The sequence below is a fragment of the Taeniopygia guttata genome, chromosome 2 (assembly GCF_048771995.1).
Source record: "Taeniopygia guttata chromosome 2, bTaeGut7.mat, whole genome shotgun sequence".
Lineage (NCBI taxonomy): Eukaryota > Metazoa > Chordata > Aves > Passeriformes > Estrildidae > Taeniopygia > Taeniopygia guttata.
Window position 1 is genome coordinate 105626231 of NC_133026.1, and position 24380 is coordinate 105650610.

Here is a 24380-nt window from a genome sequence, read left to right on the forward strand (position 1 = left end):
TATTGTTTTCAGGAGAAGATACTTTCACTCTTCAGGGAGTAGGGAATCAAAATACAGCATTGCTATAGTAGGAATTTTGCGTTCCTGGAAATATATTTTTTCGTGGAGAAGTAAACTCAGTTTCTGTGTGTTGTTAAGGATAGCTTAGAGATGATGGCGACAATTTTTTAGCATCATAACATTTCTTCCCTTTCTGCTGGGGAGAAGAGAAATAATAATATAGCAATTTCCCAGGGTTATTTTACAGCTTTCCTAGAACTGTTATAATGGGAGCTGTTTTTTGAACTTGTTTGACTCTTGCTAGAGGACAAAGTGATATTTATAAGCATTGCTTGCATTCTGCTGGATGTCTTCTGTTGAGACATTGCAGGACTGGCTCTGGGCTAATGCTGAGCAGTCAAAAGAGCAGGAAATGGGAGCTTCATGCAAGAAAAGGGAGTGAAAGATTTATTTCCTTTTTTTGTTTTTCAATTATTTTGACCCAGGTCAATTTAGAGATGACCATAAATGTTCCTCAAGTGGGTCGCTATGTTCTGGTTTTTGAATATGCCAACGAAGAGGATCAGATAGACACTGCAGAGGTAACAGTACATAGCCCTGGACCTGTCACTGAAGGCAGAGTGAGAATATACAGTTGTAAATACAGGTAAGAGTTTCTGAAGTAATCACTAAATGATTAAATAAGCATTTAGAATGTAATGATACTTTTTATATATGTGAATCCATTTTACCATGTAGATTGTTCAAATTCCAGGGTGATTTGAAAGCAAGTGTAGGATTCTGTGGATTTTGTAGAGGTTTTCATTCTCTTTCTGCAGTCAGCTCATTAAATATTGCTACTGCTACAATGAATTGTTTTTCTATTCAAAGAGTTACTTTTTAATACAAATTTTTAAATCTTTATAAACTACGAATCTCCAAGTCCAGTGGAAGAGCATCGCTGTTGGCTGCAGATGCCTGCACTGATTTTCTTCAGTTAAAATTGTCTCCAAGGACTTTGGCTATAAAAAAATGTAGCAGCCAGATTTACAAGAGTATTCCCACCACTTCTAACAGGATTTGCTGAAGCAGAAGTATAAAGGTCTCTGAAATTTTGCCTTTAGTCATCCTCTGGCTGTTAGGCTGTAGGCAAGGTCTTCAGCCAAATGCTTCTTTAGCCTTGTTGACTGAAGAGGTTACTGCAGATGTTTCTGCACAATGGATTTTGCCTGTCCTGAGTGAGATTGTCTTTAACACTTGAGCACCTCAGCTTATTTTGAGCCCATGGGAGAGCCTACCCAGTGCCAGGGGGCTGCCAGACATGCAGACTTTACTCCCATGAGCAAACTGCTTGGCAGCATGGAGGCTTAGGGATATTCAGGATGAAATTGCTCAGTAAGAAAAATCATTTTCATCAGCATGTTTGTGATACAAAGCACAGCCATGTGGAGCAGTGACCTTGTTAGGTTATTGCTGGGGAAAGCTCTTATTTTAGCCTGTTACATAACACTATGAGCCCCAAACTTCTTGCTATAAATCTTCCATTTTACTGGGGTTTTGGTTGTTTTTTTCCCCAAAACACCCACATTTTTCCCCACATTTTATGGGCTGATTTTGGATATACTTGTTTGTTTATATGATACATTAGAAACATGTTCATGGAAATACAAAGAAAGCCCTTGCTGCTTTAATGTAGCAATGCAGCAAATCCCTTCTGCAGACAGTCTGCATGAACTGAGTGGTCACATTGTGAATGAGGTGATGTGTCATCTTTCCCAAACAGGAAGGTGCAAATCTCTTCTGATAAAATGTAAATCAAGCAATGACATAGTGAGGTACATGTAGATAACAGTAACTTGCAGAATTTGTATTATATTGTGCCAAACTTTCTTATGGCTCAGTGAGCTTGAATATTCCAAATAAAACATAGTAAGAGAATAAAACATGACAAGCTTTGAGTAAACCCTGAGTAAGTGATCTATATTTCTCTAGTTTTACATGTCCCTAGCCCTGAGCTGACCTTTTTTCTGATCTATGCTTTAAACAAGAGCAAAACTTACATATTCTCTGGTTTGTAGAGGAAGCAATTTACATCCTCAGAGGCACATGGCAGCAGTGGAAAGGAGCAAACGGTGTGTGCGGCACCTGAAGGAGCACGGCCCAGGCGGGAGAATATTAGTTACATACCACAGTGTGTAACACCACGTTACACAATGTGAAAATGTCTGCAGGTAGCATCAATGAGTAGTTTTCTGTCCACATCCTACTAAGCCAGTAGCTCAAATGGGTGTAGCTCTAACCCACCCAGGATAAGCAGTGTTTTGTATGTGGTAGATCCTGTGTCTCACTGGTGAGGACAGTGCATGTTCCACAGTGGCCACAGACAGGTTAGTTATGGTCCAGCAGGAGGGCCAGGTGCTGTGGCTAGCCAGGCAGTGAAGCTAGGTGACAGCCTGAGCAATGTGGCAATGCCAGCAGGCTCATCCTTAATCCTGCTTTCTGCCTCAGTTTCCTTTGTCGCAGCGTTGTAGTTGATGACAGGAATCGCGTTGCAGCCTATGACCTTCTGGCAGACACAAAGATACGTCTGAAAGCGTCATCAAGAAATTTTCTTCTGGTAAGTTGACATTTCCTTTTCCCGTTGGTAATACTTGTTCCTTGATGGGGTAAACAAAGATACTTGTCTCCCTGCATTCACATTCTATAAGGTAACATGTGAAATTATGTATATTAGGTGCTTGACTAGACATGTTCTATATACATCCCAGAATGCTGAGGCAAACTTGTCGGTTTCAAAGACAAACAGAACTTTGCCTTTATTGGCAAGGTTTTTTCCAGCTTTCTTATGCTTTGTTTCAGTTCCCCTTTCTCTTCTACAAGTGAAATTCAGAGGAAACATATTCTGGTAGCTTTTATACATAATTTTTTATTGTCTTTTTTTATCTTTCATTTTTTCTAAATCCTCAAAACCCATGTAGGAGTTTCTCATGTCTCTTACAAAATTCAGGTAATAAATGCATTTATTTCAGGTAATAAATGCATTCATTAATCATATAGCTTTTTGGTATTTTAAATAAAAAGCCTTCACTGACCTCTTTTGGCCGCACCAGGAATATACTTTTCTGGAGACTCAATTTTCTTACATGTTGCTTCTGCTTTCTATTTTAAAAACCTGAGGTTTGTTAAAATCTTGAGCTGCAATCCAGCTAGTAACAACTAGTAGATCTAACAGCTGATACATGCTTTCTTCACTTCATGAGTCAGTGTAAACTAATACCTTTTACATTTGCTGTTAGCTTCCTGCAGCAACTGCTGCGCTAACAAGATCCAACCTTCACAATCTTTAATTGTAAAGGCTGCACTTAGCGAAAGATGGGAAAGGGGAAAATAAGTGCTCCTGATATGTAGGCACTGATCATGAAGTCAATGGCAGCAGTTTTGGGGTTAAAGGCATTTGTGTGTTCCCTTCATGCAGAGCAGAGAGGCAAATGGGAGCCACCTCCAATGCTTTTCCTTATGTCCTTACCACCATGGATACAGCAGGACTACCAGATTCATTTGCTCATACCTACTCTTCATTAAAATAAAAAATCCCATATGAGGTCTTGTTTCTTTTGAAATGAGTTCTGAATCCTGGGAGAGAAATCCTGGTGCCACTGAAAGTCAGTCCCATGGACTTTTCACGAGCAAGAGTTTGTGCCTTTATTTGAGAAAGTCTGGGAGTTCCACCAGGGTCCAAAAGTCTCTAAGGGCTTTTCCCTCCTACCTCTCTACATTCCTTGCCTTGCTTCTCAGCCTTTGATCTGGTCTTCTGTCTTTCCCTTCAGCACACATATATACTTACCTTTTAGTTACTTCCCTCCTGAACAGCCAATATTCCCTTGACAAGGACAGAAAAATACTATTTAACCCTGAGGCATTGAGGTGCAGGGAGGTAAAGGGATCCGAAATCTTGTGGGAGGTCCACAACAGAACATGGCTTTGGGCACATATCTCCCTATGCTAAAATTAGGCTTCATCCTTCCTGTTTCAGGCCTGGTCCTGTTATTTCTGATATTAATTGTGCCTTGTGCTTGTTTTTCAGCACAAGGTTTGCATTATATCAGCTGAAGAATTTTCTCCAGAATACGTGGATCCTAAAGTACAGTGTATAGCTGCTTACAGGAGTAACAGTGATGGAAGGTAACTTGCTTGATTTTATCCTTCCTATTATCTGAGGACAGCCTTGAAAGGTAGAATAAATGATGTTTTAATTCTTCTGAGTGAAGCTTTTCTCAATGAGTCACAGGTGATTTGTAGGCCACTTCTGTAGTCTTTGTAAAGAAGCTGAAATCTTAGTGTTAATCTAGACAGTCTTTGCACAGAATTTTGTTGATAACAGCCTTTTCCTGGCCCATCTGAGCTACCCAGTGCTGATGTGTAAGAAAATATGTATCTTTCACATGCCATCCAGTACAACCGGCATCCAAGCTTGAAAAGCACTCCTATTTTAGTGGCCTGAAATGCTTATTGCTCCATTTGGAGTTTTAGCATGTTAGTGCTTCAGCTGTACCAAAAGGGCTTTAATTTGTCACTAGGTGTGGGATGTGACTGGCCTTTCAGACACAATTTGGCAGCATCAAATTACTCAACCCTGCTTCCCAAACAAGCCATTCCCTTTTCCTGGTCGTTGTGGGGCCCTTAGGGTATGTGTGTCCTTAACCTTCACCTCACACAGGAATGTCAGCTGATCCTTCTTCTCCATCGTACTTTATAGGACCAGTAATTAGGGGACTCATGCACTGCTTGGTTGATCCAGGCTGACAGCTCTTCTCTTGCTGTGAAGATCTGAACCTGAACCTTGCCTTCCCAGTGTGATTTATTAAAAAAATATGGATATTGATCTAGTATCGATATCCAACTGTGATGGACAAAAACTCTCTAACAATTTAAAGTTAGAAAGTGTATGTTTATTCGACACCGGGCAGCATGCGGGATAGTTCCCAAATACACATCGCACCTTCCAGGTGATTACAGAGTCTTTTTATCCATACAAGTATTGAATACACAAAATACAAATTCATAATTTTAGTACATCCCATTCCCTGCTTCATATGCTAATCACTCCAAAAGCTGTTAAGCATGCGTTGTTTGTCCCTTGAAATGGGTCGGTGGTCCCTTTCATGGGGAGGGGTCCCAAAATGAGGAAGTAAATGAAGTCTTCCTCGTTCTGACCTTTCTACCTTTTCAATGCAAGTATGACAAATGAACTCTTGGTAGAACTCCCATTCCTTGTCTTCAATTGGTTTCGGAACAGAGGAGGTCCACAATTGTCTTATGTTCCTAAAAGCTATTTGTCAGTTTCTATATTCTTCATTATAAACCCAGCTAACTAAACATTGTGCTGACAAGCAATCAATTATTAGTTAACTACTAACTCCTAACTTCATCAAGGCCTACTCATTTGTTATTATTATTTTAATTAACTCTAGTAAGGCTTATTTCTAACTAAAATCTTAGCTCTTCAAAAATCTCTAAATGCCTTAAAGTTTACGTTTCAGGTGGTCAGGTTTGGGTTCCGCAGAGCACCTCCTCTGTCCTGTCGAAGCTCTTTCCCTCCCCATCTTTTGTTCTTTGGGACAGAGAGGAACTGTCACTGCAGCTTCCAAATTAGGGACCTCTACATTTCAGTGCCTGTTGTACTCCCCATGATGTGCCTCGTGATGTCTACTCCTTTCTTCCTACTGATCTAGCAGTGGGAAGGGTCTCAAAAGTAAATGTCATTTGCAGGACTTTAAAGGCAAAAAGAATTAGTGAATTGGTCTAATAGTTTTCCAAATTGTAGCTTGTATTGTAATTGAATTGAAACAGAAAGCAGAAAAATCTGTATAGTAAATTGGATAAAAACATGTGACTGTGCTTGGTTTCCAACCATGCATAGCATTGAATCACAGCTTTAATTCTTCTGCTCAGTGTTACCACTGAGAGCCACTTTCTAAGACTGAAAATACTTGTCCTTCCACCAAAATTATTTTGTAAATACAGGCATTTATATTTTGAATAAAACAGGGAAAGAGGATGGGTGAAAAACATGATGCAAAATAAAACTAATGTAGAAACTTACACATTTGATTTTGGTTTTGTGTTGGGTATTTTTTAAAACTCTTGTTAAATTTGCATTGTTTACTGTAGGTTTTTGTTTTGTTTTTATTGTTATCTGCCAGCATTTTTGCATTCCTGAAAGTGTTTAAGTTCATCAAGTTGAAAGATGCAGAGGCTTGGCTCAGTTAAACAGTATTATAAGTGGATGCTGCACATGATTTCCTACACAGGCCTGGCAAATGCATCTCAGTTCTGGCCCTGAAACATACTTGCCATTCCAGTTCTGGGCCTATCTTGATCAAAGATTAATCATTGTCTGTTGAGTACTTACTAGAAGTGAACAAATACAACCAGGAAATCCCCAAAAATATTTTATCCTGCAGTATTTGAGAATTCTTCTCTCAATTCCAGAATTAAATATGCCAAGGAAGAAATAGTTAAACACAGCAGTGAATTAATAAGGATGCTTTCAAGGAGTACTGTTATTTATTTTGGCTCCAGTTCTACAAATATTTGAGCATATACTTAACTTCTAAATACTTAAGTAGTCCCATTGACTTCAGTGGGAAAACTTGCATGTTTAAAGGATACACCTATGTAAATATGTGTACAACTGAGAATTCAATATTAGTAGAGGTTCTGGTGAATGTAACTAACCGGATTAACAAAAATGTATTTAATTTTTAGTCATCCTGATTCCCTTAAGTTTCCTTCTCTTCAGCAAATTCTTTCCACTGAAACTTAAAGTTATGGAAATTTTGTGTAAATAAAATCAGTTAATACATTAAAAGTGTACACACTTCCCCTTCTTATGGAAGTTAAATCCATACATCTTGTTTTCCTTTACTTTCTCATCATTCACAAAGACTCCATGTAAGTACAGGAGTTATTGCATTATCAATTACAATACAGTCTAATACACTGACTTTTGTAAGTCAGCAGCTTTTCCTGTTGTGATTAAAACTTTCTCCTGGCCCCAAGGATGATTACTGTGGTTCTGTGTTTAGTGCAGCATGCATTCCCTCAGTTTTTGAAACTCCACCAGGAGCTTTGGTTTTGGATGCATTCAAAGATGGGAAGATTTCTGAAGTAGAGGAGAATATACTCCATGATCCATTGAGTGTCACTTTACCTGCTGGTTCATTTCATGGAGTCACCTTGACACCATTACAGGTACCTCACCATTTGAAAACTTTGTTTTGCAAGTCACAAGGTATGTTCTTAATAAAATTAAATAGATGAAACGCTATAAGAGAATCAAAACTGGATGATGTTATATGATGAAAATGTTGCAAACTGAGTAAGCCACAGAGACAATATAAGGAATAGAGGGGGAAAAAGCCCCAAACACCAGGTTCTTTCCGAACTACACAACAGTCTCATAGACTGCAGAAGAGTGTTAAATGTGCTTGGCAGGCAAACAGAGCATGCAGTTGTAATGTCATTTTCCTTGAAGAAATTGAACTTGCTGAGAGATGCGAAGCCCCCTCTCTTTCACTGCAGGTAGGGGGCACTGAGCACAGCTGATAAGCCCAAGAATGTTTCACAAAACAAATCTATTTTGCGATTCTGTGATTTAATACCAGAGCTGTTCTTGTTTCTCCAGAACCAGATCACCTTGAGCGGCAGAGTGCCTCACATGGGCAGATATGTATTTGTGGTACATTTTTATCAGCCAGTACACCCAGTGTTCTCTGTGCAAGTCCATGTGAATGCCGGACATATGTGGTCAGGTAGGCGTCTGAATTTGACCTAACCCCTTTCCTTTCTTAGCTGTGTTGGGTTGACCTTGGATGGACACCAGGTGCCCAAAGCTTCAAACACTTTCCTTCCACCTTTCCCTTTTTCCTGGGCTTGGCTTTACTCACAGATTTCTCCAACTCCTCCCACTGAGTGGCACACGGGTACAGAGAATGTGGGCTGTACTCAGTTTGTCACAGGTTGTCTCTGATCCTTCCTCCTCAGCGAGGGACTGCTCACACTCTTTCCATGCTATAGTGTGGGGTCGCTCACATGGAGACAGTCCTCCACCAACTTCTCCAACATGAGTCATTCTCCTGGGCTGTACTTCTTCACTAGCTGCTCCAGTGTGGGTGCCTTCCATGGGGTCACAAGGCCTGCTAGGATCCTGCTCCAGTGTGGAATTCCCAGAGGCTCACAGAACCCATTTGGGCATCCACGTGTTCTTGAATAGATCTCCAGGGGCAGCAGGTGGATCTCTGCTCCAGTACCTGGAGCTTTCCTTCTTCACTGGCTTCAGTGACTGCACAGTTGTTTTTCCTGCATGTTCACACTCCTCTCTCTGACTTTACCTGCTGTTGAGCTGGTTTTTTCCCCCTTTCTTAAATATGTTATTCCAGAGATGCTGCCATAGTCAGACACAGCCTTGGCCAGTTTTGGGTCTCTCTTGGAGCCGACTGGGATTGGCTCTGTGGGACATGGGAGAAATCTCTTACAGATTTTCATAGAACCCACCCCAGTAGCCCCCTGCAACCAAAACCTTCTCACATAAACCCAATATATTTTTTTCTTCTAGGTACTTTCAATGCTTCATTCTGCCCTCATACTTCTGGCTGTCGGGTTCAGGTGGTTGCAGCAAACCAAATTGAGTTTGACATTTCTGAACCCATGGTCTCTGTTACAGTGATGATACCAGATGGAAGAATGCTGGTTCTGGTGTGTATGTTACATAAATATACTTGAAAATGTTGTTCTCAGTTTCACCATTCATTTAGAGGTAGATGCAAAGATAAAAGCCAAAAAAAATTAGTATTGTGTTTCAGATTTTTAAGATATTTCACACTGCTTTTGGTTTTATTTTAAATTTTTAAGAATCTCTGCACAGTTTTTGTTGTACACTGCTTGTAGCATCACAATTTTGATGGCAGTTATTTTCTTATTTTTGGTTAAAATCTTAAAAGCTTGAAAATATCCAGAATGTATAATGAAGCAACATTTAAATATGTAAATGCCTTAGCTTGTATCTTTTTGTTTTTCTCTGAAATGTACAATTTAGCTTTCTTATTGTTTTAAGGAAAATATCTTAGTTGTTCCAGCAGACACCTACAGTTACAAAATTCTTGACAAAAAGACAGTGGACAAGTCATTTGATTTTATCAGCCAATGTGGAGGAAACAGTTTTTATATTGAGTAAGCATCACTTCCTAAAAAACTGAACATTGACAACAAATTGGGAATAATATTACTTTAACTCTGCATTAAAGAGCTGTCTTAAATCCCTATAATTGTGCTACATTAAAATGCTTTTCATGGCTTATGCTAGCCCATTGTATTTCCATGAGTCATTTTTCCATGACTTTCTATTGCAAATGCAATGTAAAGGTAGAGCTTTATTGCTCACAGTACAAAAGAGGAAAATCCACGTCATCTTCCTGTCTTTGGTATTTCCATCTTTGGTATTTGGTATTTTGCTTGGCATGTCTGAACTGATACAACTAATACACACTTGCTGTGAAAAAAAACCTCTTACCTGCATGTTCAAAGCTATTCACCCAATTTAATTAAAGTATATCCTTGCATGTGTGCTGATGCCATCTTTATGTCAAACTGTTTGAAAGACAGAACCCTAATTTACTGAACCACTGCAAAACACTGTCATAACAATCCTGAGTGCCAGCACTTACATGATTTATATTTCAATGTAAATAGCCCAGAACGATCATCGGCCTTCTGTAAGGAGTCTGCAAGGTCACTGGTGGCTTTCTACAACAACGGAGCCCTGCCATGTGCTTGCCACAGCGCAGGTGCCGCTAGCCCTGCGTGCAGCCCCCTGGGAGGGCAGTGTGTCTGCAGGCCCAACGTCATCGGTCGCCAGTGCAGCCGATGCCAAACCGGCTACTATGGATTCCCATTTTGCAAGCGTGAGTATGTGCTCGCACTCCTTCAGATCCTGACCTGGCTGCCTGCTTAATCCTCTGAATTTGCTGCAGCTGTACTGCAGCCTGACTTTTCTTTGTAGAGCCTGATCCTGGGAGAGGCTAGTCAGGCTGTTTTAGCTTCACCATAGCATAGCTTCCAGTTTAAGGCAGAGAAAATCCCATTCCCCTAAAGCACACCTAGCTTGTGGTGAAGTGAGACTTTGCATGTGTTGTCTGATCAGGTATAGTAGGCTTACAGCTGAACTGGTTAAAATCCATATTGCCACTATTCCAGTGAAATGGATTTTTTTCTGTGCTGACTGCTGAATCATTTCCAAGTTGTTAATGTTTCGTCCCATTTTACACCTTCAAGCTGTTCCATAGATGAGCAAAGACACAGCATTCCTAATTCTTCATATTCTGATGTTAATGATAACAACAGATATATAGATTACACCCACAGTCCTCAGCTGCTTTCATAGATACTATACTTGATGTTTATAAACATTGCTTTATAAAAGTGGTGCCCTTGATGCCAAAATGAATCCTTGGCAGTTTTGGCAAATGATAAACAATGTCTGCGGTGAAGTTCATCAACCAATCTGTGGAAAAGAGCCAAGCACTAAACCTGCTCTTTGAAACTATTTTTGCCGTCACATAGTTGGTTTCTATGACCCTGAACTTTAAACTAGTGAGAGAAGAGTCATGTTTTCTATACATAAAGGTTGTGTGTATTTGTTGCATATTCAACAAGAGTTGATTGTTGTAAGATGAGATGTGATTGATTTGTAGAACAATTTCTTTGATCTAGTATGCAACTGTGGGCAGCGTCTTTGTGATGATATGACTGGTAAATGCATTTGCCCTCCACGAACTGTGAAGCCAAAATGTGAAGTGTGTGAGAAATATTACTTCAGCTATCATCCTCTTGCTGGCTGCAAGAGCTGCAACTGCTCAGAAAAAGGAATTGTTGATGTGGCAAGCCCAGAATGTGATAAAACCAGTGGGCAATGCAAGTAAGTTTGGCTTATGTGTGTTATAAACAATGCATGAATGTTTTGCTCTGATACTGTTTTCAGGTGTTTGGAGAGGGTATGGGAAATTTAGGTTATTCACTCTTCAGTGTGAGAAAAATGGATTTTATCCACTGAGAACAGTTGTAAACTAACCCAAGCTTTGTGGGTGATTGAAGTCCCTGTAATTACTTATATACTCGCAATTCCCCATTTTTCTGTTACCAGGTGCATGCCTTAAGTAATGCCCAAGCACATTTTCCAGGTATAAATCTTCCTCCAGCTCTGCTTACCTATATTCAACATCCATGTTTTACGCCTTGGTGTACAGAGAGAGTAGTTCTGCACTGCAAACACTGAATAGCAGCAGAAGTCTAATTCTCTTGTGCGCATTTTTATCCTTCAGAGTCTAATCCATTCCTGCTCAGTTCTGTGGCCATTTAAAATGTCGCACTATCCAAATTCTGAGAACAGTACTAACCTGCTGCTTTTTCTCTGTGGGAGTCATAAAGTTGTGTCATAGCTGGGCAATCCCTTTGAACATCCACCTGCCTGATGTTTTATTTTCCCTTCCCTGCTTCATTCCCACCTCCCTTATTGACCCTCTCCTCTGTGTTTGTTGATAAAGATGCAAACCAGGAATAAAAGGACGTCAGTGTGATCATTGTGCTCCTGGAACTTACGGTTTCCCTAACTGTGTGCCATGCAGCTGTAACAGAGATGGAACAGAACCAGATGTTTGTGATCCCCAGACAGGAATTTGTCTTTGCAAGGTCAGTTAAATCAAATTACTTCTGCATTCACAAGCATCATTTGCATGCCAGTGACTATTTAATGTATAATGGGGTGAATAAAGTGGGTTTTGCATTAAATTTTCAGTAAAAATTAAACGCAGCTGTACAAAGCCACCACACTTTGCAGTATGTGCACAGATGATCATGGCAACATTAAATACCATTTTTAATGGCTTCAATATCTGTGAGTCGTACACATGGTCTTAGTTTCTGCAAGATGTTAGAGAGCTGCAGAGTAGATGTCCATTGAATCACTGAAGCAGTCTGTACCCTGCACACATCCTCTTTATCCATCTGCATCTTGCCTTTTGGATTTTAACCAAGTCCCATGCTTTTTTTAGCCATATTATGTCAGTTGACATTTTACCACATCATTATAGCTAGGAAATCTTCTTTTGTTCTGATCTGCATAATTAAATGTGATAAATGTGAACTTTCACAAGTGACCTTTTATATTGTGGGTTTGCAAAAGCCAGCAGGAGGGTTTTGGCAAGGAAGTTACCAGCTGTCTCTGACTAATATTTATTACTCAGTGGTTCACTGGAAAGAAAGCTTATAAGATAGCCTCCAAGACAGTTTTACTTGCATTTGGAATATAGTCTATCCAGACACCCACATATTTTCATTCATCTGTTTTTATACATTTAAATATATATTCTTTCAGAAGTTTTATTTTATGTGCAGGAAGTTTTGGGGACCTCAGCAAAACAAAAAGAAAAGCACTGAAATTTCTTTGAACTATGCCTTAACAGGAGAATGTTGAAGGTGCAACATGTGACACTTGCAGACGAGGATCCTTTTATCTGAACCCTTCTAACCCCAGGGGATGCACACCTTGCTTTTGTTTTGGGGCAACCAGCAGCTGTCGCAGCACGGATCGTCGTAGAACCAAGGTTCTAACCAAAGATCTTTTTTCTTTTCTATCATGAACTTACACTTGTGCCATTAAGGAAATTCCAGATTTCTTCCAAAGTTAAAAGTAAATTTTATTAGCTTCAGGATGAGAAATATTCTCCAAGCAATTCTCCAAGTGAAGATTTAGTACGGCCTTCTTAAGATTAGGAGTAGTCTGAAAGTGCTGTTCAGCAGAAATGGCCCTTCTTACCTGTTTGTTTACAATTTAGTAGTTGGACTGAAGTTGAGCTGGCCTTGCCTGCTTTATCTTCAAACTCTATGTCATCATTAAAGTCAATGATCTCCTTCAAGATGCTTTGATAAGCACATATCATTTTACATGTCTATATTATAGATGCAGTCTTAAGAACTGTGTGACAGATTCTACAGAGATTGTGAAAATTGTCCTTCTTCCCTCCCTGTAAAGAGACATGACATCAAGTGTGAGAAACAAAGAGTTTTATTAGTATAAATGAGGAATAAAATGGCTGAAGACTACCAAGAAAAAAGCAACTGCTGCTTGAAAAAAGGCAAGAGAAAGGAAAAGAGAGAAGAGCAAGAACGGTGGATGAAGAATTTAGTTAAAGTTTAGACACAGACTAGATGCAATCCAGATTGTGCCCTTTACTGTTTACAAGCAAAAGGCGAAAATGTAGCTTAAGAAATCAGTAGAAATTTTCTTCTAGTCATTACTTGTCCTCACCAAAAGCTGTTCATGAAAACATGCATATTTTTTTGGTTTTTTGCCCTGGCCAGTCAAGGGCAATCCACCAGAACCCAGAACTGTTCTGGTGTATCATACACATTAAAGTCTCTTTCCTCCAGCATAATGATAAAAAAAAGATGCATGGTCTTTCATGAAACAACAGCCATAAACATAAAATGTGTGTTAAAGAGGCAGAATATAAAGCTACATTGTCTGCCTCTCTAAAATGTTGCGCCATGTCCCCTACCTTACTGTTAACCTGTTGCAAACTCTGTCTTTGGTGTTAGTGACCTGGTTTGATTTTGGAATGGACTTTAAAAAGCATGTCCAAATTATATCCTCAGGTTTGTGTGCACAATTCCTAGTCACCCCCAGAAGGCTATGTCTTCCTGTGGCTGAAGACAGAATTTAGCTTCCAGTTGACAAATGATATGCCTGCATCCCAAGTAGTTTTGGCTCATCTTCACATTTTCACTGTCTTTTGAGGTCCATGGAATATCCATTGTTCAAAGACTTTAGGCTGACTCTGAAGAGGCTGGATCTTATCTAAGGGAATTACAGAGGCTAAACAATTTCTTCTCATTACTTGGTGCTGGTAACATTTTAATAAAGGATGAGGCAAACTTTTGTTTCCTTTCTGTTTTTCATTAGTTTGTGGATATGAGGAACTGGCGCTTGGAGGCAGTAGATGAACGTATGGACATTCCAGTCACTTTCAATCCAGTCAGTAACAGTGTGGTGGCTGATGTTCAAGAACTGCCAGCTTCTGTGCATAATTTGTACTGGAAAGCACCACCATCTTACCTGGGAGAGAAGGTAAATGCCACCTAACTTTTCTGGTTTATTAACATGTAATCGTTTTTTCACCAGTGTCATTGATAAAGAGTCTCATTGTTTTTCTTATATAAGTTTCTCTCTCTTTACTTGTCTCTCTTACCTGTCATGCCAGGAATCACAACATTTTACTTCAGAGTACAGTTTTGAAATTAACTGAAAACACAGAATTAATCATATTGCTTGGTGCTCGACAGGTCTTAATGTGAACAGCATGATCAAGAGCTCAATGGCTCCAATGTCTCCAGCAGCTGGTACCTTCAGCTGCTTTTCTGAAGCCCAGAACATGTAGAACTTTCCAGTGTGGCTGCTCTGAAACCCAGAACACACAGGGCTTGTCAATTCTTTAGATTCTCTAGAGTATGTCCTGGGCAGATTTCCAAAAGAACAAAAGCAGATTATGTGCTCAGTGGCACACTAAAGCCCCCCAGCCTTTTGCTTTGGGTATGCTGCTTGGGAAGAGCATCAACTGGTTTTCTACCCTTTGTGTTCTTCTGGCTGCTTGCTGCTCTGTCGACCCGTGCATGGGAGCAGCCTTCTGCTCATGGTTAGTGGCATCAGCATCTCAGCCTGAGGATCACACCAACCAGGGGACTTTGCTAATGGTGACTTGCAGGCCCAGAGCCTCCCTCTTTCGAGCTCTGACAGTGCCCATACTTACCATCCAGTTGTAGGGCACACAGGCTTTTCAGGTGCAATCCTTCTGGCACACAAGAGAAAACAAATGGTGTAGACACTAAGACATGAAAGATGGTACAATTTTTGGTTTCTCCTAGTCCTCATTTTAAAGACTAGAGCAGTATTTTTCCTCCTGCTCTCCTATTCTCAGAGGTGTATATATATATCTGAGGTGAACAGCAAATTTTTGAGGGTGCTTTTTGTTGGTGTTATAAAGGTTCTTTTTTCAGCACCCACAAATTATTTTTGAAAGAAATTTAATGCTAAAACACGTTATCTTCTGTGGTGTTACACCAAAAGTACTTCTGTTGTTCCATAACAAGATATAAAGCAGGCAATAAGCCTTTTTAAACACAGCTGTTAAGATCAGTGCTGACTTATGTTACATGTCCCAGTACCTACCTAGGCCCTAGGCCTTTCATTACTTTTTGTTATTTATAATGACAGCACTGCAAATAAAGTAGTTACAATTTGGGTTCTGCTTTTGCTGCACACTGTGTATGAGTATATATTTTAGGCAATACTGCAGTAATGAAAGTCCCATCAAAATGATATCTAGCTGTGACTTTGCAAGTTCAAAAATTTACCAATTATTCATGTTATTGTGTTTTGAAAATGTCAGGGTTTGGTCTGCTTCCAGTGATAGCATCTCTTTTGGAAAATATGAACAAGATCACTTCAGCTATTTTTCTTTATTATGAGGGTATAAATACTGTTTTCCATTATCTGAAACCTTTAAACTGGTTCCACTGGAACATTTATATTTAGCAGAATATATTTTCTTTCCTCTCTCTGTCTTTTGTTTACAAAGTTAAAGAAATCAAATATAAAATGTGTAGCAGTACAGAAACTAAGAATACTTTAGAAATTCAGATCACATTGTCCCCATTTTCTTTCATGTTTTAACATTCTATTTAACAGACCATTTTTGACATTAGAAAATAAATACTGTGCTACAGAATACAGAGGTTAGTTTGTAACATCAATATTGTCCTATTAAAAAAAAAAGAAAAAATAATTTAACAGCCTCTCAAATGATGCAGTTCTGAAATATGTTAAATAGGAAATCTAATCTAATTTGAATTTCCTTATTTTTTTAAGAATTCATTTATACAGGGTGATTTGATTGTGTTGGCAAACTATAGCCAATGTTCCAAATGATGCTTTTGATGATGCAGTTGGGTAAGGAGAATAACATTAATTATGGGCCTGTGATCCACGGAACAAAACCTATCTAGGCTGTTCCTGGAGCTTCCTTTGCTCCCAGGGTGTTTTGTAGTGAGTCCCTCACGCAGCACCCAGGGATGTGCTGTGTTTGTCAGGTGGTTCATGTGACACTTGTCTCTGTCTGTTCTGGAAAGCAGCCCCGTGTTCTGTTGGGTTTGAGGCCACCTGTGGTCACCTGTAGCTGATTTCAGCTGAGCCTACAGGCACAGTCTGCTTACAACAGGGCTGATACCAGTAGAAATCCTGTCCTGAAGATAGAGCAAAGGAATCCTGATTGGATTCCTGTTTGCAGTAAGTTTAGAAAATGCTGGCTTTAAACATGCTTAGTCTGCCTTCTTTTCATCCATGGCTATTTATGACAGTCACCATCACTTTCACTGACAGTTTGATGTCTCTTCTTGATGCTCCAAATCTGTTCTGTACAGTCAGGGGACGAACAATATTCTTGTAACCATGTGATTTCTCCACAATATAGGTGATGTGAACCCAAGTATAAAAAAAACCCCATGATGCAGGTAACCTTTCAGAATACATTATCTGCTCATCTGTCAGATACACAAAAATAGAAAGCAAAATAGAAAGTAACTTCTTCCAAACAGCAACATTTTCATATTTTTTCTAGAGAACAAGGAGTAAATGTGTTATTTATAGTGCTGGAAGATGAGATAAACTGGAATAAAAATTTACTTTAATATCAAGCAGTAGTGCAGTAAAGTATCTGTGGTATTGTGTATCTTGTTACAGCTTTCTTCATATGGCGGCTTCCTAAGTTACCAAGTGAAATCCTTTGGCTTACCTAGCGAGGGCATGGTTCTTCTGGATAAGAAACCTGATATACGACTAACAGTAAGCTTTAAAATACTATTTTTTTATTATAAGCAATACAAATACCATGATTTTTATCTTACTTAACAACTATGGCAAATTTTGCTCTTAAAGTATACTTAACTATTAAAACATGAATTTAATTACTAAAACAAGTAACTATTTCTATAAAAGTGATTTTGCTTCATTTTGCTCAAAGCCATCAGCACATCTCTGTTGCCAAAGTAACACATAATTAAGCATAACTGATTTGCAGAGCAAGTAAAAAGATAAACCAGGATTTTCTCTGTAGAATATGCCTGTGGAAAAAAAATAATCAGTGCATTGCACACTTGTCAACAAGTATGGCCTCAGCTCTGCAAAAGATGCCCTGGATTTTATGAGAATTTAATCTAATTTTCTGCGAGATTTTTTTCAGCATAAAACTAAGCATAATTATAAGACTTCAAGGGACTGAAATAAAAATGCAATTTAGGTTGACGGGTTTTTAATTTAACCACTTTAGAGCCAAAAATGAAATTTTTAACTCTTTGTTGAGATTCTCAAGGGGGTGTTTTGTTTCCTCACACCATCAGAAATACCAATTGAATGCTCTAGGATTCTTATGGGAAATGTGCCTCATAAACTGCTGCCATAATACCCATAATTGTTGGTGCACCAGGATGCAAAGAAGAGTGTTTCAAAATGCAAACCCATTTTTATTCTAAAGTAATAACTAGTTCCTCTGAAAGTTGATCAGCATTAATTTGATTCTCTTGATGTTTTACTAGAAAGCAAGGTTGTTAATATGCAAAAGCACTGAAAACCCTGCTGGCACCAGAACACAGTGCTCACTATACCAATTTCCTGAGAAAAAGACATATAGTGTTCCTAGTATTACTCAGTTTTGATTCCCCAAACAACAGGATTAACATGCTTCACCAAATTTTATTGCATCTGAACACTTTCCCATAAAAAGTAGTGGAACATCAATGTTATATCCTCATTCTCACATAGGGCAAACAAATGGAAGTTGTTTATATGGATCCCAACAACCCATTGCCTGATCGTCAATATTATGGCCGAGTGCAGCTGGTTGAGGTAAGAACTGAAAAAGGAATATCCTTTTCCTTCCAGAGTTGCATAAAAATAGACACATGCAGAATATGTGCAGAAATACCGAATACTAGGTAACAGTAAGGAATATAAACTTAAACACTGTAGAACTTCAATCTAAAGACCATTTTTTATCTCTTTTTATTGCCATATTCTGGTTCATAACACCTAATTTTAGCACCTCTGGGTTGGGCATCTTGTCCAATGTAGCCCTTAGCATTCCCTCCAGGGCCAATGGAGTAATGCTGAATCAGTCCTCAATAGAAGGTGATTCATTGCAGCCACAGACTGTACTTAATAGGGATGGAATGAATTGTTATCTGTTTTCCTTGGTGTCTAGGTTCTAGTTTAGAATGCGGTGTCCAACATTCAAGTAGGTGAATTCAGCAGGGATTATTCCTACCTTAAACCTGTGCTCAGAAGGGTAATTTATTTAACATTCAGGCAAAGCAGATGTTTCTTCAAGCCAAATTCCATGTTCAAAAATGATGTGTTTATTAGCAGCAAGAAAGCCCTGAAAGATTTGGTTTCTAAGACTTCACTTATTCTTAAAAACAAAAGCATTTTCCTTGACATTTTTATGGTTTGGTGGGTGATACCTCAAAGAAATTTGGATGACTGGATAAGAAGCTACAGGCTTCTTCACTTTTTAATACATTGAAGCCATACTTACCTTGCACAGTCAAAGCTACATCCCTTTCTTTATGCTCATTATTTTTCACACCCATTGTGCATCTGCTCTCCTGGACTCTATTACCCCACACCAGATGGCACTAGACAAGCCTGCTCCATGGGTGATTTCTCCCTTTTTCTATCCTCTGGTCTTTGAAACTACTCTTTCAAGCAGCTGCAGCGCTGTGCTCATTTTGCACCCCTTAATGTGCAGGGCAGCTTCAGGCACGCCGTCAGCGGTAAGCTGGTATCCCGAGAAGAGCTGATGACCATCCTGTCCAGGCTGGATGGCTTGCACATCCGGGCCCTGTACTTCACGGAGACCCAGCGCCTGACGCTTGGCGAGGTGGGGCTGGAGGAGGCCACCAGTGAGGGCAGCGGCAGCATCGCGCACAGCGTGGAGGTGTGCGCCTGCCCGCCGGAGTACGCCGGTGACTCATGCCAGGTAGGAAACATTCGCCTCCATACTGTGCCATTACTTCTGTCTTTTGCCTACAGCTATACATACTGGGTTAGTTAGAAGAGCAGGGTGGTTGCTAAAGCAATTAAGTGTGCTTCCTGTAAGCCTATGCACTTTCAATGGCTCAAGTGCTTTCATCGTCTAAGAAGCACGGTGCGGTTATTCTACTTGTGATTGCTTTTATGGAGCTGCAAAAGCAATTTTGCATATGTAAGGCACTATAAAGAGGGATTCTTCTATTATGCCCTCTGAGGGGCTGAATAATCTCTTACTTTACTAGAGAGAAGGTCAGAATTGACTTAATTGAAGTCTGAGACCATACACAGTAGAGAAGAGTCCTGGTATTTCTTGTCTTAGCAGGGTACAAGGGAAGTAGCCTGAATCCAGATAATTCAGGATGCTGTTTGTGTAGAAAAACATGTGAAATCTGAAATTAACATATTTGCAAAAAATATTTAGAGATATGTTTATGAAAGATAGCGTAGACTTGGCAAAATAATACTGTTAGCCAAAGACTGGAACTACAGCTGTATATCCTGTTCCTGATGCAGTTTCTGTAGTGTAATTCTTTTGCTTGTCGCTTTACTTAGCTTAGAGCTTGGCGACTGCCATGTGTAAGCACTCAATGCAACAAAATAAAGCACCAGAGAGATAAGGAGTGTACAAAGTGCACAAAATATGAGGAATTACTCTCAGAAAATGGCTAAGCATTACCATAAAGTAGCAATTGCTGTACTAACCTTGCAAAACCTTTTTGAATTGAGAATGAATGAATAATATCCAGGCTGGAGCAGCTGCAGACAGACTGAACAAAACCATGTATGGCAGGCTTACATTTTGTGTGTGCATCCACTGCTCAAGGCAGCTAATTCATCATCTATAGAGTAACAATTTTGGAAATATTTTTTATTTTTTCACACTTGTGTTCCTCTGTGCCACACACAAATTTATGAGCATTGACTGAAAATTCTACTGCCATCCCATTGCTTTTAACATACTGCCTTAGTAAACTAAGCTTTTGGTGGTTTTTTTATGGTGAAACCTGGTGAAAATACAAAGCCGAAGGAAGTGATCAAGACACTCATGGGGAAGTTTGTAAGCCCTGTATGTTTATGCAGCATTACTCAGGCAGTGATTTACTGCTCTAATCACCAAGCTCTGTCTGGCTGCCTTAGGTGGGGAGGAGGTGATGCCTGCCACACCCCGACTTAGGTATATATTGAGCTACAGGAACTGCAGAGTTACTTGTTAACCTTAGGAATAGTGCTGTGTGCTGAGCGATTTGACTCACGGATAAAGGTGGGGCCCATCCCGGCGCAGAACCTCATTAATCTGAGTCAGAAGCTGGAGAAGAAGGGGGCGTAATAAGAGAAAGAGCAGTGAGCACCAAAGGGAGAGCAGCAAATGTTCACAGGGGAGCCAAAGTAAAATGATGGCCCAAGCACAGAGGCCAAGAAATGTAGGATGGCTGGTTGTCACTTTAGTGTCCTTTGGGCATTGTCTAGCACAAGATATACAGCAGAGGCTCTATAATCCCCATCTTCAGGAGAGGAGTCAGTGGCAACAAGTTCAAATGGATTTTTATCCAAAAGAGGTAATCTTATTTTTTCTTCCTCCCTTCCTTCCTTCTTTCACTTTGTTTTTAAATGAACTGATTTGGTAACAACTTCTATATTACTTAATACAGAAGTAATGAGAAGATTTATCTTTTGTCTCAAAGTACTTTACTAACAAAATTGTGTACAAGAGGTTTGTTTTAAATTGCTGTTTACTTGAAAACAATGATCCTAAAAAGCACTTGAAAGTGCCTGGAGCTTCATCTTCATGTGGAATCAATTTATCATTTTTGTGGAATCACAAATGCTGCTTCAAAAACAAAGTGCCCACATACTCCAAATGTGTCATTTTAAAGACAGCATAAATAGAAAAACAAAAGACTGTACAGATTTTTTTCCAAATGCAATTAGATGTATTTTTAAAATGCCTGATTTATTTTTCTCTCAAAAAAGAGACTTTAAGTAAATAAAATGTATATGCATTAGAGCATATATTTTACTTAGTCATGCTGTTTAATGTATTTCAGGCCCTGGTTTCTTCCAAAGCTGTGTATATTGGCTCCCTGTTGTTCAGTGAAAATATTCACCCTTTAAAAAATGTGTCTGAAAAGCTTCAACTGTCTATTCTAAATTTAGTCCTAGCTCACACTGAAGTCAGTATTCAAAGCTGTTGATGGTATAAGTAACTTGCATACTTTTTTTTTTTCCTTAGTTATCCTGCATGTAGAAAAGGCAAAGGTGCCAGTAGTGATTGTTGTTTCAACAGCAGTAATTCAATATTCCTTTTGGAATCTGCTTTGCGAGAGATGGCTATTTTTTTTTCCCTGTGATAGTTCTATCATTGAAAAATTCTCTGGTTAATCCTGCCTCCGCATAAATACTTATCCCTCCAACCACTGGAATGTGATTTGTGACACCATCCACAGACCCTCTGCTCTTCAGATTGGTTCTGTCACTCTTGGTGGTGTACTTACTATAAGGAAAGATTTATGGCTTTAGAGTTCAACTGTCGCTTGTTTTCTGCGTGTTGTTGGGGCCAGTCCCTGCCCGTGAGGCAGAGGCAAGGCATAGGTGCAGCTCACAAGAACATTGCTGGAGGCAGGAACCTGGGAGGTGCTGGCTTCGTGGGGAGCAGGGCTTTTTCCCTGCTTCTGTAAGCCTTTGATCCTCCTTGCACCACACCAGATTAGTTCCTAGGGGAAAAGAGCTACAGAATAGGAAGGACAGACTGATGACCAGTCATGTTTAGTGTGGTTGGTGTGCCTAGAGTATTCCAGGGGATGATGGGCGTGAATTTTTGATCTGTATGCAAAAGGGCTTAATTTCCCTGCTCATGCCAAGCAAGAGCCTGGTTTTAACATATTTGTTACTACCTCCCTGCTGCAGGTGAACAAACTTGATGTCTCTTTCTTCATTCAGAATGTCCCTCTGGTTCAGCTGCTTGTTAAAATCCAACTGTGATCTGACAGGCTGTGCTCCTACTCCTGTGCCCTCAATAGTTGGAACATTCTTCTCATGCTTCCCCAGTCTCCAGGGCAAGCCTGTACTTAGAAACTAGACCACTGTGTGTTGTGTTACATCACCTAGCTATGTCTAGGTGTGGCTTTAGCTCTTGGTAGACTAAAGTGTGGAAGTCGTGATGAATATATGTAAAAGGTATCCAGAATTGTTTCCAAGGAATACACTCTAGTGAAATTATTATCAAGATACAACCACTAATTAGTATGCGAGATTTCCAGGTGCTCTTCTTTAGTTCACACTACAATGTTCTTGTACTCAAATATTTTTCTGTGGTTTAGAAATCATATTCTACACCTTTGTACGTAGCCACAGGAAATGTGTTTTTTTCTAAGGTTAGAGTCAAAATTATTAAATCATCGCTGCCAAAGTGTCTAAAGCAGAGGGTTCAGATGAAAGTTCTTCATCTCCATTAATTGCCATTTACTGCATTAAAAAATTTAAACAACATTATGAGCTTAGGAGAACTTGAAAGGAAATTCATACCTTCACTGCTCCTTGGAAATGGAAAACATTTTCAAAATACACGTCCTGTAACGTATAAAACTTTCTACCAATGCTCACCAATCTTTTTTCTTTCTTCTTCATGTCCAGGAGTGCAGCATTGGATTTTATCATGAGAACAAAGGAATATTTGCTGGACGCTGTGTGCCCTGCAATTGCAATGGAAATTCAAATAGATGTCAAGATGGTACTGGAAAATGTATTGTAAGTAATTAGTAACATTCAGTAAATTAGTGAGAAGAAGAAAAAAAACCATTTATCTTACTGCATTATGGACCATACAGTATTGGTAAATTCCAAGCAACTAATAGTAATCCTTGCATGTCTCATTCTCTAAATTTTATATTGTTAGTTTGCATAAGATGTTTACACTTAAATGTACATTTAATGTAACTATGGTTGATTGGAATAATTTGTGTTCTTGTCTTCATTTCTTTCTTTCCCTGTAATTTTTGTTAGCACCTGGTTACAAAAAAGTCACCAAACTTGTACATAAGGAAACATTTGTAGTTATTTATAACAAACCTGGGTCTTATCCTGGCATGTGCAGTTTGAGCTTTATAAAAATGTACTTGGATACGTTTTTATAACAATGGCAGCACGTTCATGTATAGCATAGGGCTTTGCAGAATCTTGTTTAATCAGTTTCAGTGCATCTCCACTAATCATAGTCTACAGCTAGATGGGTTAAAAAATATTGAATTTAATAAGATTAACTGAAAGTAATAGAAGTTTGATTAACTAGAAGATTTCAGCTGTTACAGAAGGTATGATGGGGTAGATTTTGCTCCCTGGCACTCTGTATTAAACTCAGAGCAGCCCCATGGGACTGGATAAGCCCTCAGCAATGGAAGTGTGACACTTGGCTGACTATGCTTCTCCAGTGTATATCCATGATGCTTCTCTGAATAGTTTGTCCTGAAAAATTTCCCCTTCAAAGGCTTTTACTAATTTTTCATTTACTGTGCAAACGAGCACATTGCCAACATCTTTCATGGCCTGTCTTTTCTGTTACTTCTTCCTTCTTCACAGTGCATCCATTCTGCCTGCGGTGCATTCCTGTGTGTTATGTCATTCTCCCTGACTTTGTTTCAACCCACCATGTTGCTTTAATGGAAACTATAAACCAATTCAGCACATTCTGGGAGATGACTTACAGGCTGCTGCTTTGGAGGGGCAGGGCAGGCTGTGACAGGAAAGTGCTGCGGCACAGCAAGAAAGATCAAGAAGTTTCACTTCAGATTAGAATTATGAAGGCAAATTTTACTTTCACCTCATGAAGTATGTGATCTGGGTTTTTCTTTATCCTGTCCTTCTCACAGCTGGATTAACTTTCATGTAGGTAGAGCTAAATGCGCCCTTGGTCCCGGGCAGGCGAAATCATCCAGAATAATGTGGTGAAAAATGAAAGCCCTGAGGGCCTTTATTTCCATCATGAACTTCCACCCAACCAAGAGCAAGTTTGGCTCTCTGTAGAGGAGCCATGGGACAAAAACCCCGCATGGTGCAGAGAAGACAAGGAGGCTTCCCACTGTGGAGCCATCAAGTTCCACATCCAAAGTGCAAAGCTTGTTCACTTGGCTTCCTGCTGCTCACCTGGAGCCCCAGACCTGAGTATCTGCATTTGTCAGTGTCCTTCCAGTGACAGCCTCCAGACACAGCTTTG

General features: G+C 39.5%; 1 protein-coding gene across 2 annotated transcripts in view; it reads left to right on the forward strand.

The window, feature by feature from the left end:
* The window catches only part of LAMA3 (laminin subunit alpha 3), a 107422-nt gene that overhangs the window by 48522 nt on the left and 34520 nt on the right, over positions 1–24380 (forward strand). For both annotated transcript variants that reach the window (XM_030266093.4, XM_072924575.1), the window contains exons 26-41: positions 486–646; positions 2488–2596; positions 4064–4161; positions 7068–7233; positions 7667–7793; positions 8597–8736; positions 9095–9210; positions 9730–9941; positions 10750–10954; positions 11580–11724; positions 12498–12638; positions 13997–14161; positions 16829–16930; positions 17906–17989; positions 18891–19121; positions 22805–22918. In XM_030266093.4, the coding sequence (XP_030121953.4) occupies positions 486–646; positions 2488–2596; positions 4064–4161; positions 7068–7233; positions 7667–7793; positions 8597–8736; positions 9095–9210; positions 9730–9941; positions 10750–10954; positions 11580–11724; positions 12498–12638; positions 13997–14161; positions 16829–16930; positions 17906–17989; positions 18891–19121; positions 22805–22918 (2316 nt within the window). The remainder of the gene's footprint in view (positions 1–485; positions 647–2487; positions 2597–4063; positions 4162–7067; positions 7234–7666; positions 7794–8596; positions 8737–9094; positions 9211–9729; positions 9942–10749; positions 10955–11579; positions 11725–12497; positions 12639–13996; positions 14162–16828; positions 16931–17905; positions 17990–18890; positions 19122–22804; positions 22919–24380) is intronic.